The sequence below is a fragment of the Prionailurus viverrinus genome, chromosome D1 (genome assembly GCF_022837055.1).
Source record: "Prionailurus viverrinus isolate Anna chromosome D1, UM_Priviv_1.0, whole genome shotgun sequence".
NCBI lineage: Eukaryota > Metazoa > Chordata > Mammalia > Carnivora > Felidae > Prionailurus > Prionailurus viverrinus.
The window spans coordinates 56,641,236-56,659,070 of NC_062570.1; the positions used below are offsets into that span (position 1 = coordinate 56,641,236).

At 46.0% G+C, this 17,835-nt stretch overlaps 2 protein-coding genes across 3 annotated transcripts in view; one reads left to right on the plus strand and one right to left on the minus strand.

Moving 5' to 3' along the window:
- Positions 1-1,819, minus strand: part of DGAT2 (diacylglycerol O-acyltransferase 2) — a 31,918-nt gene extending 30,099 nt beyond the window's left edge. The window contains exon 1 of one of the 2 annotated variants that reach the window (XM_047823917.1): positions 1,575-1,819. In XM_047823917.1, the coding sequence (XP_047679873.1) occupies positions 1,575-1,614 (40 nt within the window). In that variant the 5' untranslated portion in view covers positions 1,615-1,819. The remainder of the gene's footprint in view (positions 1-1,574) is intronic. The other variant, XM_047823918.1, reaches the window with a different exon arrangement.
- On the plus strand, positions 1,675-16,992 carry LOC125146461 (uncharacterized). Its single transcript, XM_047823201.1, has 5 exons — positions 1,675-2,174; positions 2,380-2,456; positions 3,111-3,357; positions 9,487-9,574; positions 16,894-16,992. Exons 1-5 carry the CDS (start codon positions 1,675-1,677, stop codon positions 16,963-16,965), a joined length of 984 nt encoding a protein of 327 aa, XP_047679157.1. The 3' UTR covers positions 16,966-16,992.
- Positions 16,993-17,835: the final 843 nt, after the last annotated feature.

Sequence of the window (17,835 nt, forward strand, 5' to 3'; positions counted from 1 at the left end):
GAGGGAGACACAGAATCCGAAGCAGGCTCCAGGCTCTGAGCCGTCAGCCCAGAGCCCGACGCGGGGCTCGAACTCACGGACCGTGAGATCATGACCTGAGTTGAAGTCGGACGCTTAACCGACTGAGCCACCCAGGTGCCCCAGAAAAGCACTCTTAAGTGAGAGAAGAGGCTGTCATAGGCTATTGGGCCGGATGCACGGAGCAGGCTGCTTGCCCCCCAAATGGCAACAGCAGCTCAGTACCTTTCCAAGGGCAATGCCAATGCCCAGGACATAGTTAAACTGTGATGGAGCGCCGGGGTGGGTTACTTTGCAGCTACTAGAAGATTATAAGTGATTCTGAGGAACAGAGGAACTACTCAGAGAAAATAGGATATAAAGTTGCCCTCAACTTTATATAATGTGTATAAATAAAATCATAAAGGAATATACTCAGAGAGCAATAGGAAGCCATTTTTGGATAGTTGATTGGCCAGCGATTGTTATGTTGTTCCCGTTTTTCTCTAGTTTTCAAAATCCCAATAACTACTAAGTTTTATTTTCGTAATGAAGGTGGGTAGGGTAGGTGACTGTCAGTTACCGAAGGGAAAAAAAGCGCTAAGTAGGAGAGGTTCAGCAAACAGATTAAAGCTTTAGGCGGAGGGAGGGAAACTTCAAAACACACAGACCTAGGACAGCAGTGATCACTTCCCAGAGTCCCTCTTGGCCAAGGCGTCTGTTAAGGAAACCTCGGGAAGGTATATCTTTTCCCATCAATTTCTCCAGCTATAAGTGAATATACATATTCACCAAGGGCCTCAGCTCCACACTGGTGGAACAGGAACATGGGCCACATGGAGGGTACCCAGGATTCCCCCCACCACCACCACCTTCTCAGGGTGCCAGGCTCAGTCGCTGCTGAGTGGGCTCCTGAGACTGGCTGGAGGATGGGAGTAGGGCAGAGTACAGTGTGGGCACACCTGTCCCAGCCAGGCATGTTCCCAGTCTGGTGGCTATTTCAGAAGATTGCAAAACCTTGCCACTCGGCCCCATCCAGTCTCTCATAGCATGCTCCACCCGGTGAGGAGAGAGGGGAGGGAACTCGCAGGGGCCACAGACAGTGCTGGGGGTTGGGAAGGAGTTGTTAAATATCAACCTCATCTCACAGATGGGGAACACAAGCTGGGGTGGGGGTGGGGGTGGGGGGTGGAAAGTGATGTAACAGGGGTTTCAAAACTTGATAAGTGCCAGAGTGAAGAATGAACTCAGACTACCATGCCGCCTGCATCTGACTAGGTCACCGGGATCCTTCCTTCTTCCCCGACCTAGGTGCGCTGCTGGGAGGGGGCGGCAAGCTTTGGAAAAGAAAAGAGAAAAGGGGTCGGGACCTCAACCCGCACACTGGCCAGTCCTCCAGCAAGGTACCCTCGTTATAAGAACACACTCCTGCCTGCCTCCCAGCCCTCGTCACATCCTTTCCCGAAAACCCGCGTGCAGCTTCCCAGCCCGGGATGGAAGCCGCCGAGGCCCTGCAGACCCCCGGGGCGGCGACGGCTCGTCTCCCAGACCCCTGTCCCACCGGCGGCCCCGCTCACCTCGCAGGACCCCGGAGTAGGCGGCTATGAGGGTCTTCATGCTGAAGCCGCTGCAGCTCACGGCCCCGCGGGAAGCCGGCTCGCCCTACGCCCCTGGCCCATGCCCCGGCCTCCGGGGCCAGGGCTTCGCGCCGAGCTCGGGGGCCGGGGGACGGCGCCGACGCGGGGAGCTGGGGGCCCACCGCCCGTCGCGGCCCGAGCAGCTGCCGAAAGCGGGCCGTCGGTGGCGGCCACTGCGCTCCGCACTCGGAGCGCGGCGCTTTATCACCTCACAACGGGGGCGGCCCGACGCGGGCTGGGGCGGGGCCTGCCGTTCCACCCGGCCCGCCCTTCGTCCTCCGGGAGCGGGAGCGCGCGGCGGCGCGGGAGGGCGCGGGAGGGCGCGGACTCCGGGGCTCTCGCGCGCGCGCGCCCCCGCCATGCTGTCGCTCCCGGCTCCCTCCGCCGCCGTCCCGCGGGCACCCGCGGCTGCTGGGCCCGGACGCCGAGCTCGCGCAACCCACCGAGCGCCTTAGCGGGTGGTGCCTGCCCGAGGCCGGGCCTGCGCTTGGCTAAGATGCTAAGGTCCCGCCTCGCGTCGCTGGTGCCGGGATTCGTTAGGTTAGGCCCGGGCTCCCAAGCCACCCACGCGGCCTCTACCTTTCCATCTGGTTATCAAGACACACCACGGAGCGTCTGTACACTGCGGGGTGCTGGGGACCCAGCCCAGCCCTCCCGGTCCCTGCCCGGGGCCGTGGCATGTCACGTTGGTGAAGGGTCGGGGTCGGGGGCGCCTGAAACAGCCACTCACAGGTGCTGACGGCAGTTGCAGGCACAGGACCCCGAGGAGAGAGGGCCCCCCACCCCCCACCTCGGCTGGGGTTGGATGCACTTCCCGGAGAGGTGAGCGCACTGCAGTTTCAGTCTGGTTCTGGCCCTGCCCTCCGTGGACCTCAGTTTCCATATCTGTCAAGTGAGAACAATAATTATTTTTGTGAAATGCTTTGAGAACTAAATGAGGTAAGGTACGAAAAAAAAAAAAAGCCTAGCATAGTGCCAGACACATGTTCCAAAATTATTTTCATTGCCCATCGATGAGTAGTTTTGTAGATGGAGTCTGTCGGGGCAAGGAAGAGAGACAGACGGAATGTCTTAAACTAGGAAGGTTGACAGGAGACGACATTGCCCCTGGGCTACTGGACAGGAGATGATCAGTACGTTTCTGCCAGGCTGAGAGGAAGGAGAAGGGCATTTGGGCAGAGGCCACAGCACGGGGAAAGGCCTGGAGATGGGAACCCTGAGTGCCCTGGTGTGGCTGGAAGAGAGATGCAGGTCGGGGAGGAGTAGGAGATGAGCCTGGAGAGGTAGACAGGGGCCAGATCTGAAGGGCCTTGTAATCCCGCCAAGAAACTTGGACTTCATCCTGTGGGGCATGGACCAAAGGAGGGGTGTGAAGAGCAGGGCACCTTGATTAGATTGGAGGTGGGCTGGCGGTGTGCAGATGGGGGCTTGGGGAATAGGGCAATAAAACGTGTCTCCAATTTGGGCCCTTCACAGACATGTGGAAACATCCAGCAGAGGATACAGAGGCAAGTCCAGCGGCTGAGAGGGGCAGCCTCTTTGCTTCTGAGCCAACTCACAGAGTGAGGACTCCCTCCTGTTGGCCCCCAGCTGCTCACCCATCCCTTAAGCAGCTTCGTCCAGACTGGTTTTGGGTGGAAAACCAGACCCAGAATTGGAGTAGTCCAGGGAGAAAGTTTCTTGGCAGTTTTCTTTGTCCTGGGACCATTGTCTCCTGCATGAGGTGAGCATGGGGGACCCACACCGGGCACTGACTTCTCCTGGCCCCCTCCCCACACATCCCAACATCCTTACATTCCTGTCTGGAATGGTCTGCCTTGCTCCTCCTGCAGGTATGTGAGCAGGATGGCTCTGGGACCTGAGTCCCTTTTCCTTTATCTTCTCCCTATCCAAGCCCATGGGTGCTTTGGCCAAACCAGGGATAGAAAGGCCAAGTCAAGCTGCCAAGCATGACTTGACCAGGGTGGGCTTCACCAAAGGTGGCACATTCCAGCCCGCCCAGCTCAGTCACCAGTGTTGTGTTGCCATTGGGAATTCTGGGTGCAGCTTTGTAGCTTGTGGGGGGTTAGACACTTGCATGTCAGAGACTCCTTCCAGTGACAGCAACCTTCACCCTTCCACTGCACACAGCCAGCCTGCAAGGCCCAGGGGACACTTCCCCTAAGGGAGGCACAGGGCAAAAGGCAAAAGGCAAAAGGCAAAAAAAAAAAAAAAAAAAAACACCCAACAAAAAAAACATTTACCAAGCACCTGCTCCATGCCAGGCCCTGCATGGCCTGTGTGCACTTACCCAATCCTCACAGCTGCCCTGCAAGGGGTGCTTATCACCCCCGTTTGCAAATGAGGTACAGGGAGTTAAAGTGATTTGTCCAGGATCACAAAGTGAGAAAGTAGTATTAAGCTGGGATTTCTATTCAAGCCTTCCTGAACCTCAGAGCCCGTGTGCTTTCCCTAACACATGAAGACTGGGGAGAGGGACCAGCCCAGACACTGGAACTACTTGACAGAAGCAAATTCCCATTTGTTACCTTCTTTACACTGTGCCCCCGCCCCCCAGCCCTGTGAGATTATTCCCCTTGCACAGTCAGGAAAAATGAAGCTCAGAGAATCGAAGAGTTTGCCAGTTGTCAGTGTTGGGGCTGGGATTTGAACCAGTTCTCATGCCTGAGGCTACGGCTTGTCGGGTCAAACTCATTCCCAGTGCTCATCTCCCTTGGAGAGTGGACGAGGAGAGCCTGGCATGGTCCTGTGGTCCAGAAACTCACCCACCTCCTCCTTCCTCATCCAGGAATTTGCCTGGCAGGGCGGCTTTGTGGCAGGGCTGCACCCCTCCTGGGACTGCTTCCCTCCCCTTTCAAGCCCCCAAATGTCCTCCTCCTGAGTGACTTCACCACATGCCACTTGGTCATCCAGAGCCAGATGGTATACAGTATTGGGTGCCAGGCTCAGGAGTCTGGACTTTATCCTCAGAGCAATGCGGAGCCATAAAGGGTTTTAGCAGGGGTGACAAATGGTCAGTTTTGTGCTCTAGAAAGATAATTGTCCAAACAAGAACACTTTCAGCTGTCACCTCCGTGGCATCCTTCCTTTTTACCTATGGCCTGTGTTAAGCAGGGTCCCTGCAGGAGACAGCCTATCTGTACTTGGGTAACTTGAGGAAATTTTAATACAGAAATTTTGCAACAATGTCAGCAGGGTGTGCAGCTAAGCTCAAGGGTTGACACAGTACCCCAAGGCTAGTAACACTGTAGGGACATGTGGCCTGAAGGTCCAAAGAGAGGAAGCCAGGCAGAGTGAGAGCTGGGTAGAGAGGGCCACCTGATAGAAGCCCCGGCCTTCATTGAAGGGGCACAGACAAACCCTGGTGACCTGGCAGAGCCACCCTCTGTCCCTCCCTCTAGTCTTCTGCCGGGCTTCCCACTAGGCAGAGGGTGAGGGAGCCCAATGATGCAGTCCATACAGAGAATTCAGGAAATGTGCAGGATGAAGGTAGAGAGCGGGTCTGGGAGGGTAAATGGAAGGTGTGTAACACATGGCCCTCAGAGGACCCTTTCTCAGCTCTGTGTCCCCATCAGACCCCTGGCTTCTCTCTTTCAGAGCACCTGTACCCTTGATATTTACACACCTGATTTGCGCAGGAGAGGCTACCTGAGGGCAAAGGTGGAATCAGAGGGCTCTCTGTGACCCAGTGCCCAACGCTGGGCCTGGTCCACAGAAGGGATTTGGGTAATACTAGATAGCAAGAAAGGAAGGAAGAAGAGAAGGAAAGGAAAGATGGGGGACAATGAGTATGACACAGCCTGCACCAGAGTGATAGCAGGGCCAAAGGTAAGAATGGAAAGTTGGAGAAATGCTGCTGCCTTAGAATCTCTAGGATTTGGTGACATGGACATAGGGCAGAAGGCACAAAGGGATGATTGAAGATGACTTCAGGTTTCAACCCTCCCAGCTCTAAGGCCAGGCATGGAGGGGGGGGCGGGTGGTAGGCGGAGGACGGTGAGGGACTGGTTAGTAGCCTTTGGCCCTATCCTGTGTGACAGGCCTGACCAGCTGGAGAGAAGCAGGGCTGAGACCCTTGGGAACAGGCCAGCAGAACAGCCCCGGCCCCATTTTAGAATACTCTGTTGCAATATGTACCGAAAGTTCCCCTTGCATCATTCTGTCTGCAAGTTTCTTACTCAATTTCTCCTAAGACTGTTCCCCTGCAGGGAAAGGGGGCAAACCTTATGTTGCCCAGAGAGCTCCTCAAGCATTCTGTCTGCCCCCTGCATCTGCCTCCCCTTCCTGAAACCCTCCTAGCCCCGTGCTGGGCTGGGGGTGCAGCCCCTGATCTCCAGGAAACTGCATTCTGACTGAAGAAGCAGACATATTATAAAAACAATTACTATGTGTGATGATGGATGTTAACTAGACTTACTGTGGTGAGCATTGTGCAATATACACATCTATTGAATCATCTTGGACACCTGAAACTAATGTTATATCTCCATTATGTTTTTAAAAAGACCATTACTATTCAGCAGTTGTTTCCCCAGCTTTCTTTAGCAGTAACACTCCTTCTTCAAATCCAGCCTTGTTCAGAAGCCTGTGAGGTACGGGCACAGATGACGGGGGCCACTCTGGTTTGGCAGGGGTGGCCCCAGGACTCCACATGGTCACCCTCTTACTCAGGCAGCCTCTGCACCCCAGTCTCCAGGGCTCTGGGGGACACGGCTGGAAGCTCTCTCAGTGCGGCATAGTGAGTGCTGGGACCAGGGATGGTGAGGCCCATGTTCCCCATGCCAGAAGCAAAGTGCCAGGCCCTAGAGAGCCGGTCACATCCATCTCACCAAGCAGGGGCTCAGGACAGGTCTGTTAACGGATCATTTTTATAATAAATATTTGTGGACAAGTCACTTCTCCTAATCCATATGCACCTAGACTCTGCCCCAAGCCCCAGCCTGAATAAGCCCTGACCTTGCCGACTGCTAATGTTGCTCATGGGGTTTGAACCCCAGTTTCCCTGTGCTCCATCCAAATGGGAATAGAAGTACCTCCTTCCTAGGATTGCAAGGACTAAAGTAATGAATGGAAAGTGCCCAGCACAGGGCCTGGCATTTGACAGGATTTGCAGTATTTGACAGATGTTGTTATCCATAGAAGTATTATGATCGACAATAAGAATCAGGAGGACAGGTTCACCTGGAAGTGTGGCAACTGTCCTAGAACCTATGAACAAAGATAATGGAGGAGGGGAGAGTAAGATTCCCAGAGAAACCTGTGAGACTAGAAGACACTAGAAAAGACCAGCATCTCAGCATGAACCAAAGCTCTCAACGGAAAACCACAATGAGAGCAAGGATTCTGGAAGGTGCAGAGGCCCAGTCAAAGGAGACCGGAAATATTGTGTGATGATAGTGTTCAGCTGGAGAAGCACTGGGAGACTGGAGGGCAGCTCGAGCAGTTTTGATTTTTCTAAAAGGAGAAACAGCAGGTGTCATGAACCATAACAGGCAGTAACCGGTGCTAAACTTTAATGAGCATTTACTACTTGCCAGCTACTATTCTAGCTACTTTACCTGTGTGGATTTGTTTAAGCCCCATGACAGCCCTATGGAGGAAATACTACTATAATTAGCCCCATTTTACAGATGAAGAAATTTAGACACAAAGGGGTTAAAAAAATTTTTGTCCAGGGTCACACAGCTAATGAGTGGCAGAACCAGGATTTAAACTCAGGTAGTCTAGGGGTGCCTGGGTGGCTCAGTCGGTTAAACGTCTGACTTTAGCTCAGGTCATGATCTTGTAGTTCGTGGGTTCGAGCCCTGCATTGGGCTCTGTGCTGACAGCTCAGAGCCTGGAACCTGCTTCAGACTCTGTGTTTCCCTCTCTATCTGCCCTTCCCCAGCTCATACTCTGTCTGTCTCTCTCTCAGAAATAAACATTAAAAAAAAAAAAAAATTTAAACTCAGGTAGTCTGATTCCAGAGCCTAGGCTCTATAATAGCTGAAAACTCCTGGCCAATTATCAGGTCAACAGAATAAACTGCATATTTTAAGGGCTGTTTGGGGGGTGCCTGGGTGGCTCAGTCGGTTAAGTGTTGGACTCTTGATTTTGGCTCAGGTCATGATCTCGTGGTTCATGGGTTCGAGCCCCATGTCAGGCTCTGTGCTGACAGCACGGAGCCTGCTTGGGATTCTCTCCCTCTCTCTCTGCTCCTACCCTGTGCTCTCACTCTCTCTCTCTCTCTGTCTCTCTCTCCAAAATAAATAAATAAACTTTAAAAAAAAAGATTAGAAAAAAATAAAGGCTGTTTGGTGGCCCTTGAGAAAGGGAAACATTGGTTATCAGGAGAGGTTGTTGAGTCACCGAGAGAGTGGTATTAGTGTGCCAGTTCCCTCTCCAATGGCTTTGCTAGATTTCCAAGCTGGCCTAGGCCCAGGCCCATGGAGTCAGCATAGTTGAGTATGTAGGGTGGCGAGCAGGCAAGCACAGGCCCTGCTAGGGAGAAATAGCTGTCTCACATAGAAGCTCATCCTAGAGTGAGGCTTCCTGGTGACTGTAGGCTCCATTCCCAGCCCGGCCTTGTGGGGATTTTTAAATCAGCAACCTATACGAGGATTTTGACACAAAGCATGCCAGAGACACAAAGAAGGACAAGAAAACAAATATTTTAGATGAGCTAACCAAGGTTAGATGACCCTGAAAGCCTTCAGAAGAGTGTTGAATCCCTCTTTCTAAGAAATATAAAGTCAGGCATTGGCTAGATGTGTTTCAGCCTCTTTCTTTAGTATGCTGGGCCTGCCCCGGGTTTTGGGTATGATGGGTCATGAAACTGAGTAGGGTTGAAATATTTTATTAGGCTGACCCTCTGTGGAAGAATGCATATCTAGAAACATACTTACAGACACCTCTACGCTCAGTAAGCAGGACAAATTCTCTCTCTCTCTCTGCTGGACCATGCCACCTTCCTTTGCAGACACATACTGGCCTCTTCATTGGTCCCTGCTCTCCATCCTTGTGCTCCACACTGATCCCCAGAGTGATCTTTGGAACATGCAATCCAGCCATTCTCGTGTGTGGCTCCCATAGCTTTAGGATGAGACCCAAACTCCCTAACATGGCATTCAAGGCCTCATGTGATCTTGTCCCCGCTACACTCTCCAGTCTCCCTTCATCCCTCTGTCTGATATGGATCCAGCTCTCTGGTCACATCAGGTCACTGTCTATGTCCTGGAATGTACTTTCTTCCCCTGGGTCTTTGCTCACACTATGCTCTCGAACTGAAGTGCCCTTGAACTGAAGTGCTCTTCTCCCTTCTTCAACTGAAAAGCCTCTCCATTTCCACATCCTGCCCATCCTTCCTATCTTTATATTTCTTCCTCCAAGAAGCCTTCTTTACAATCAAATCCGCTTTTTGGTTTTGTTTGTTTGTTTGTTTGTTTGTTTGTTTGTTTGTTTAATTTTCACTTACACTTTAACACTGAGACCTGGGCTGGGAATTTGGAGGTATATAGGACAGGGTCTCTGCCTTCTGAAGTTCACAGCTTGGCCAAGTACATAGTTTGGAGAAGCCCACATTTTGGAGAAAAAATTTGTATAATTTATCTGTCGGGGTGCCTGGGTGGCTCTGTCAGTTGAGCATCTGACTTCGGCTCAGGTCCTGATCTCAAGGTCTGTGAGTTCAAGCCCCACATCGGGCTCTGTGCTGATAGCTCAGAGCCTGGAGCCTGTTTCAGATTCTGTGTCTCCCTCTCTCTCTCTGCCCCTCCCCCGCTCATGTTCTGTCTGTCTCTCTCTCTAAAATAAATAAACATAAAAAAAATTAATTTATCTGTCTGGGTTCCTCCCTCTCCCATTTGACTGTAGACAGAGACAAAGCTGATTCAAAGATCCCAGCACCTAACATGAGACCTGGTATAGGGAAGACATCAGAAAGAAATGTATTGACTTCCTCAAGGGTAAGGACTGAATCTTAATTCATTTCATTGTCCACTCCCTGCTTCTGCAATCTTGTGCATTCTTGGGACTTGGAAAATACAATGCAGGATTCTGTATTACATCTCATGTCACCCAAAATAACTGTTGTTTCATTCATTCATTCATTCATTCATTTATTCATTCATTCAGTACATTTATCTCATACATTCTCTTTGCCAAGACCTGTGTAGATACTGGAGATATAATGGTGAGGAGATATCAGACCATGTCCTTAACTTCCTAGAGCTTTTGAAGTTCAAGGTCAAATTAAGAAGAGGCAGTACAGTCCTCATTGGAATTTTCAAAAAGGGGTCTTATAGGGAAGAGACCAGAGATTGATATGAATTTAGCCCTGACCTTATACATAACACTGTATATGCATCCTTTACAACCTTCAAAACCCTGGAAATGGGAGTTCACAACAATCTTAAAGATGAGGAAACTGAAGTTTAGGGAGGTGATATTTAGTGAGAAAAGGGCTGAGACTGGTATTGTAGTTGGTCTGATGACAAACCCACATTTGTCCTATTTCACCTGGGCCTGGATGGACGGGAGAAAGGGAGGAAAAGGAGAGGGAGAATGAGAAAAGCTGAGCCCAGGTTTTTAGCTACCCCTCAGTCCTATATTAAGACAGTGCTGTGGAGGTGGCTTGGGCAGGAAGGATCATTTAAATCTGGGGATTTTCCAACACTGCCATTGAGCAATCCCCAGAATTAAGTCATGGTTTTCCCTTCTTGTGTACCTGGTATTGAGAAAGAGGCTCAGGCTTGAAAATAAATTCAGGGGAATTTGAACAGGGGCAGCCAGCTTGGTGTGGCCTTTGCCAAGCTATCCCCTTTGAGCCTAAAGGATTGTTCTCTACAGCAGTTTGGACACTCTGTGGTCTGCATTTCCCTTCTTGTCTGCACAAACTTCAGTATTATGCCAGGCACAGAGGGGGAAAGAAATGGCTTGACCACTCTGAGACCTCTTCATTAGGACATTTCAACTAAGATATCTGATATATTGGCACACACTTGTTCATAATTGTCCTTTTACTATCTATAGGATCTGTAGTGATGTCTCTTTTTCATTCCTAATATTGACAATTTTTTCTTTTTCTTTTTCTCTTGACCAATCCGACTAGAGTTTTCTCAATCTTATTTATTTTTCCAATAACAATCTTCAGTGTCACTGATTTTCTCATTTCAATTTCATTTATTTGTACTCTTATCTTTATTATTTCCTTCCTTCAGCTTGCTTCAGATATAATTTTTTCTTCTTTTTCTTTAGTTTAGATTATTGATTCCAAGCCTTTCTTATTTTCTAAAATTTTTTAATGTTTATTTATTTTTGAGAGAGAGAGACAGAGTGTGAGTGGGGGAGGGGTAAAGGGAGAGGGAGACACAGAATCCGAAGCAGGCTCCAGGCTCCAAGCTGTCAGCACAGAGCCCGATGCGGCTCAAACTCACAAGCTGTGAGATCACGAGCTGAGCCAAAGTCAGATGTTTAACCGACTGAGTCACCCAGATGCCCCTCTTATTTTCTAACATAAGCATTTAATGCTGTAAATTGCCTTCTACAAACTACTCTAGCTGCATCCCATAAATTTTGATATGTTGTGTTTTCATTTTCATTCAGCTATATCTATATATCTAATCTATATCTGTATCTGTATCTATATCTATATATAGATATAAAGTTCATTTATTTATTTTGAGAGTGACAGAGACAGTGCAAGTTGGGGAGGAGCAGAGAAAGAGAATCCCAAGCAGGCTCTACACTGCCAGCAGAGAGCCTGACATGGGGCTTGAACCCACAAACTGTGAAATAACGCCTGAGCCGAAACCAAGAGTCAGATGCTTAACTGACTGAACCACCCAGGTGCCCCCATTCAGTTCAAAATATTTTAAAACTTCCTTTGTACTTTCTTCTTGACCCATTGTTTATTTAGAAGTGTATTGTTTCTAAATATTTGGGAATCTTTCAGATATCTTTTTGTTATTGACTTCTAGTTTGATTCCATTTTGATTAGAAAATGTACTTCATATGATTTCAATTCTTTTAAATTGTTTGAGGTTTGTTTCATGGACAGAAAATGGTAATACGGTCTGTCTAGGCAAATCTCTTTATTTTTTCCCCCAAATCTTTAATGTACGCTTGAAACAAGTGTCTATTCTGCTGATGCTGTATATAGTGTTCTATAAATGTCAGGTCAAGTTGTCTGATATTGTTATTTGGGTTTTCTATATCCTTATGATTTTCTCTTTAATTTTTCTATCAATTACTGAATGGAGAGAGGAAATTTGAAGTCTCCAAGTATAACTGTGGTTTTATCTATTTTCTCTTTCAATTCTATCAGGTTTTGCTTCATGTATTCTGAAGATATGTTATTAGGCTCTGTTTGTTTAGGATTATTATGTCTTCTTGACAAATTGGCCTCTTTATCATTGTATAATATCCCTCTCTATTTCTGGCAATCTTCCTTGCTCTGAAATCTACTTTGCCTGATATAGCCACCAACTTTCTTTTGATTAGTGTTTGATTAGTGTTTGCATGGTGTGACTTATTCCAACCCTTTTGTATGTTTTTATATTTAAAGTGAGGTCCTTAACATACAGATGGTCAACAGACACTTGAAAAGATGCTCAACATCACTCATCATCAAGGAAATGCAAATCAAAACCACAATAAGATATTACCTTACACCTATAAGAATGGCTAAAATAAAAAAGACAAGAAATAACAAGTGTTGGTGAGGATGTGGAGAAAAAGGAGCCCTTGTATACTGTTGGTAGAAATGTAAATTGATATAGCCACTGTGGAAAACAGTATGGAGGTTCTTCAAAAAATTGAAAATAGAGGGGCGCCTGGGTGGCGCAGTCGGTTAAGCGTCCGACTTCAGCCAGGTCACGATCTCGCGGTCCGTGGGTTCGAGCCCCACGTCGGGCTCTGGGCTGATGGCTCAGAGCCTGGAGCCTGTTTCCGATTCTGTGTCTCCCTCTCTCTCTGCCCCTCCCCCGTTCATGCTCTGTCTCTCTCTGTCCCAAAAATAAATAAACGTTGAAAAAAAAAATTTTTTTTTTAAAAATTAAAAATAGAAATACTATATGATCCAGTAATTGCACTACTGGGTATTTACCCGAAGAATATGAAAACACTAATTTGAAAAGATATATGCATCCCTATGTGTATTGTGGCACTATTAACAACAGCCAAGTTATAGAAGTAACCTAACTGTCCATTGGTAAACAAATGGATAAGGAAGATGTAGTGTAAGTATACAATGGACTATTACCCAGGTATAAAAAAGGATGAGATCTTGCTATCATACCTAGAGGGTATTATACTAAGGGTATTCTACTAAGTAAAATAAGTCAGACTGAGAAAGCCAAATACCATATGGTTTCACTCATATGTAGAATCTAAAAAAACAAATGAAGAAACAAAAAACAGAATCAGAACTATAAATTCAAAGAACAAACATGGTAGCCAGAGGGGAGGGGAGCAGAGGATGGACGAAATGGGTGAAGAGTGGGAGATACAAGCTTCCAGTTATGGAATGTAAGTTATGGAATGACTTATGGAAATAAGTCAAGGGAATAAAAGGCACAGCAAAAGGAATGTAGTGGGTGATACTATAATAGTGTTGTAGGATGAGAGCTGGTAGCTACACTTGTGAGCACAGCATAATGTATGAACTTGTCCAATCACTATGTTGTACACCTGCAACTCATGTAACATTGTGTGTCAACTACACTCAAAAACAAATAAATTAAGTGAGGTGCTTAAAGTAATACATAAAAGTGAGGTTCTTATAGACAGCATATAATTGAGTCTTTAAAAAAAAATCCAGGGGCGCCTGGGTGGCTCAGTTGGTTGAATCTCTGACTCTTGATTTCGGGTCAGGCCATGATCCCAGGGTCATGGGGTGGAGCCTACAACGGCCTCTGTAATTGAGTTTGGAGCCTGCTCTAGATTTTCTCCCTCTTCCTCTGCACGTTTTCTGTTAGCACTCTCTCTAAGAAAAAAAAAGTCCTATTTGACAATCTCTGCCTTTTAATTGGATATTTAACAAGATCGTTCACCATTTATATAATTATTGACATGGCTGGATTTAAACACACTCCCTTGCTGGTTTTCTATTTTTGATATCTGATCCCATATCCTTTTTTCTCTTTTCATGCCTTATTTTGGATTAATTTAGCATTTTATTATAATTCCATTCAATTCTACTACTGTACCTCTTTAAAAAGTTTTTAGTGGTTGATTTGGGGTTCACAATATACATCTTGCACTTAAGCAGTCTATCTTTGAATAATAGTGTGCCATTTCATGTACAGGCAAATGAGTCTTACAATGGTATATTTCCATTTCCTCACTCCTATTCTGTGGGCTATTTTTCTTATATATTTTACTTCTACAGATACTATAAACTCTGTATGTTGTTACTATTTTTGCTTTGGACGATCACTGATCTTTTAAAGTGACGAAAAATAAGAATAAAGTTTTTGATATTTACCTTTTTTTGTTATTGTTTTACAATTTCCTTCAGTCTTCATTTCTTTGTGTAAATCCAGGTTTCCATCTGCTATTATATGCATTCCACCTAAAGAACATCTTTTAATGTTGCTTGTTGTGCACGTCTGCTGGCAATGTATTCTCTCAGTTTGTTTTTAAAAAGTCTTTATTATAGTTCACTTTTAAAAATTAGTTTATTTATTTTGAGGGGGAGTGGGGGAGAGCACAAGCAGGAGAAAGGGGCAGAGACAGAGAGGGAGAGAGAATCCCAAACAATCCTCTGACAGCACAGATCCCCATGCGGGGCTCCATGCTGGGCTCCGCGAGATCATGACCTGAGCTGAAATCAAGAGTTGGACGCTTAACTGACTAAGCCACCTGGGCATTGCTACCTTCACTTTTGAAAGATATTTTCACTGGAATAGAATTCTGAGATGATAGCTCTGCCCTTCAGCACTTTAAAGATGTCACTCCATTCTCTTCTGACTTGCACAGATTCTGACAAGAATCCACAGTGATAATTATTTTTATCCTTTTTTATATAATATTTCATTTTTTCTTTGGCTGCCTCTCACATTTCCTTTCTATGTTTGGTTTTTGAAAGTTGATCTGTGCATCTTGGTGTGTAAGTGCTTTTTATTTGTCCTGCTTGGTATTCTCTAGAATTCCTGCTTCTGTGATTTGTTATCTTTCATTAAATTTGCAAGATTTTCAGCCATTATCTCTTTGAATATTTTCTCTTCCTTCCTCCCTCTCCTTTTTCCTTCTGAGACTCCAATTACATGCATATTTTGACCATCTGATATTATCCCAGAGTTCTTGGATGCTGTGTTCTCTCTCCCCACCCACACTCTTTTTTCTCTGTAGGTTTCATTTTGGATGATTTCCACTGCCCTAGATTCAAATTCACTGGTTCTTTTCTGGTTGTTTCCAGTTTGCTGGGTGTTCATCAAAGGATTTCTTCATCTCTGATATATATATTTTTTATTTCTAACATTTCGTTTGATTCTTCTAGTTTACAGTGTTCATCTCTGCTAAAATCTCCCATCTGTTTCTACAGGCTGCCTATTGTTTCCTCTCGATCCTTCACTTAATAATTATACTTAATGTCTCTGTCTTATAGTTCCAACATCTAGTTCCTGTCATCTTTCTGTCTGGTTCTGCTTTGTGTTTTATTTCTTGATAATGGATTTTTTCTTTCTTTTTATTTTTTAAATAAATATGTCCTATTTTTTGATGGAATGCAAACTATCGTGTAGAAAAAGAGAATAAACTGTGGCAAATAGAATTTATGTCTGGAAGCGGGCATGCCTCTTTTTCTTTTAGACAGTTCATGTGATATTGGAGTCAGTCTGGTCAGGAGCTGGGCTGGGTTTTAAAGATTTTATTTTTGGGGTGCCTGGGTGGCTCAGTTGGTTAAGCGTCCAACTTCAGCTCAGGTCATGATCTCACAGTTTGTGGGTTTGAGCCCCACGTCGGGCTCTGTGCTGACAGCTCAGAGCCTGGAGCCTGCTTTGAATTCTGTGTCTCCCTCCCTCTCTGCCTGTCCCCGCTCATGGCTCTGTCTCTCTCTGTCTCTCAAAAATAAAATAATGTTAAAAAAATTTTTTAAAAAGATTTTATTTTTGAGTAATCTCTACCCCCAACATGGGGCTCAAACTCACAACCTTGAGATCCAGAGTTACATGTTCCACTGACTTAGCCAGCCATGTGCCTCTAAGACATGTTAGGTTTCCAATGTCTCCAATGATTGCCTCCTATAACTTGTGCTTAGAGGACTGTCAGAGGGCTCTTCTCAGCCTTTCTTTCTTTCTTTCTTTCTTTCTTTCTTTCTTTCTTTCTTTCTTTCTTTCAACAGCTTTATTAAAATATAATTCACATGCCATACAATTCACCATGTAAAGTGTACATTTCAGTGGATTTTAGTATATTCATAGAATTGTACAACTATCACCACAGTTAATTACAAAACATCTTTATTGCCTCAAAAACAAAAACATAAACACCATGCAGTTGCCAGGGCAACTGGAGGGAAGGGAGAATAGGTATAGTTTCCGTTGGGGGGGATGAATAAGTTCTGGGAACTGGGTAGTGGTGTTGGTTATGCAACACTGTGAATGTACTTAATACCACTGAATAGTACACTTTAAAGTTACAACGGTAAATTTCATGTTCTATGTATTTGACCACAATTAATTAAAAAAATTTTTAATGTTTACTTATTCTTGAGAGAGAGAGAGACAGAGACAGAGCATGAGCAGGGGAGGGGCAGAGCAAGAGAGCGACACAGAATCCAAAGCAGGCTCCAGGCTCTGAGCTGTCAGCACAGTGCCCGACGAGGGCTCAAACTCACGTATCGTGAAATCATGACCTGAGCCGAAGTCAGACGCTTAACCAACTGAGCCACCCAGGCACCTCACAATTAATTTTTTAAAAGAAATCCTATACCCTTTACCTCTCGCTTCCCACTCCCCCCATCTTTCCCAACCCTAAACAACCTCTCCTCTATTTCCATTTCTCTATATTTACTTCTTCTGGACATTTCCTATAAATAGAACCATGTAGATGTGATCCTTTGTGTTTGGCTTATTTCACTCAGCATGTCTTTAAGGTTCTTCCTTGCTAAAGATTAAATGTGAATGTTCCTCCAAAATTCAAATGTTGAAAACCTAATTCCCAAGGTGATGGTAGTAGGTGGATTTTGGGGAAGGTGGTTCATTTATGAGGGGGGAGCCCTCCTCATTGGGATTAATGTCCTCATAAGAGACCAGAGAACTACCTGGTCCATTCTACCCTGCAGGGACACAACAAGAAGCCATTGGTCTGCAACCAGAACCCAATCAACATTGGCACCCTCATCTTGGACTTCTAGTCTCCAGAACTGTGAAAAAGAACTGTGTTGTTTATAAGTTAGCCAGTCTGTGGTATTTTGTTATAGTAGCCTCAATGGATTAAGACAGTCTTTGTGTCTTTTTGTGGTCAAATAACATTCCATTGTATGAGTACTATACTTTGTTTATCTATTAGTTGGTACAGGTGTAAGGGTTATTTCCAACCTTTGGCTCTGATGAATAATGTTTCTATCACTATCAACATTCATGTACAAATTTTTGCATAAATAGGGGTGCCTGGGTGGCTCAGTCAGTCGGCTAAGCATCTGATTATAGCTCAGGTCATGATCTCGCAGTTTGTGAGTTCGAGCCCCATGTCGGGCTCTGTGCTGACAGCTCAGAGCCTGGAACCTGCTTTGGATTCTGTGTCTCCCTCTCTCTCTCTGTCCCTCCCCTGCTTACACTCTGTCTCTGTCTCTCTCTCAAAAATAGATAAGCCTTAAAATTTTTTTTTAATTTATTTTTTGCATAAACATTCTTTCCTTTTTCTTGGTCTATACCTAGGAGTGGAACTGCTGAGTCAAACAGTAACTCTGTTGAACTTTTTGAAGAACCACTAGATGCTTCTCAGAGTGCCTCGCCCATCTTACACTCCTACCAGCAGTATTTGAGAGATCCAATTTCTCTACCTCCTCCCAACACTTGTTATTGTCTGTTTGATTCTAGCCATTCTAGTGGGTGTGAAGTGGTACCTCGCTGTGGTTTTGGTTTGCATTTTCCTGATGCCTAGGGATATTGAGCACCTTTTCTCATGCTTACTGGCCACTCCTGCATCTTCTCTGGAGAAATATCTATTCACATCCTTTGTCCTTGGTCCTTTCATTGGGTTGTCTCTTCATTGTTGAGTAGTA

Excerpts from the sequence above, each read along its gene's own strand:
- LOC125146461 (XM_047823201.1), top strand. The coding sequence starts at position 1,675 with ATGCCCCGGCCTCCGGGGCCAGGGCTTCGCGCCGAGCTCGGGGGCCGG. Across the intron at positions 3,358-9,486 it reads ACCATTGTCTCCTGCATGAG|AGACAAAGCTGATTCAAAGA; the intron begins GTGAGCATGGGG and ends GACTGTAGACAG. Across the intron at positions 9,575-16,893 it reads ATGTATTGACTTCCTCAAGG|GGACACAACAAGAAGCCATT; the intron begins GTAAGGACTGAA and ends TCTACCCTGCAG.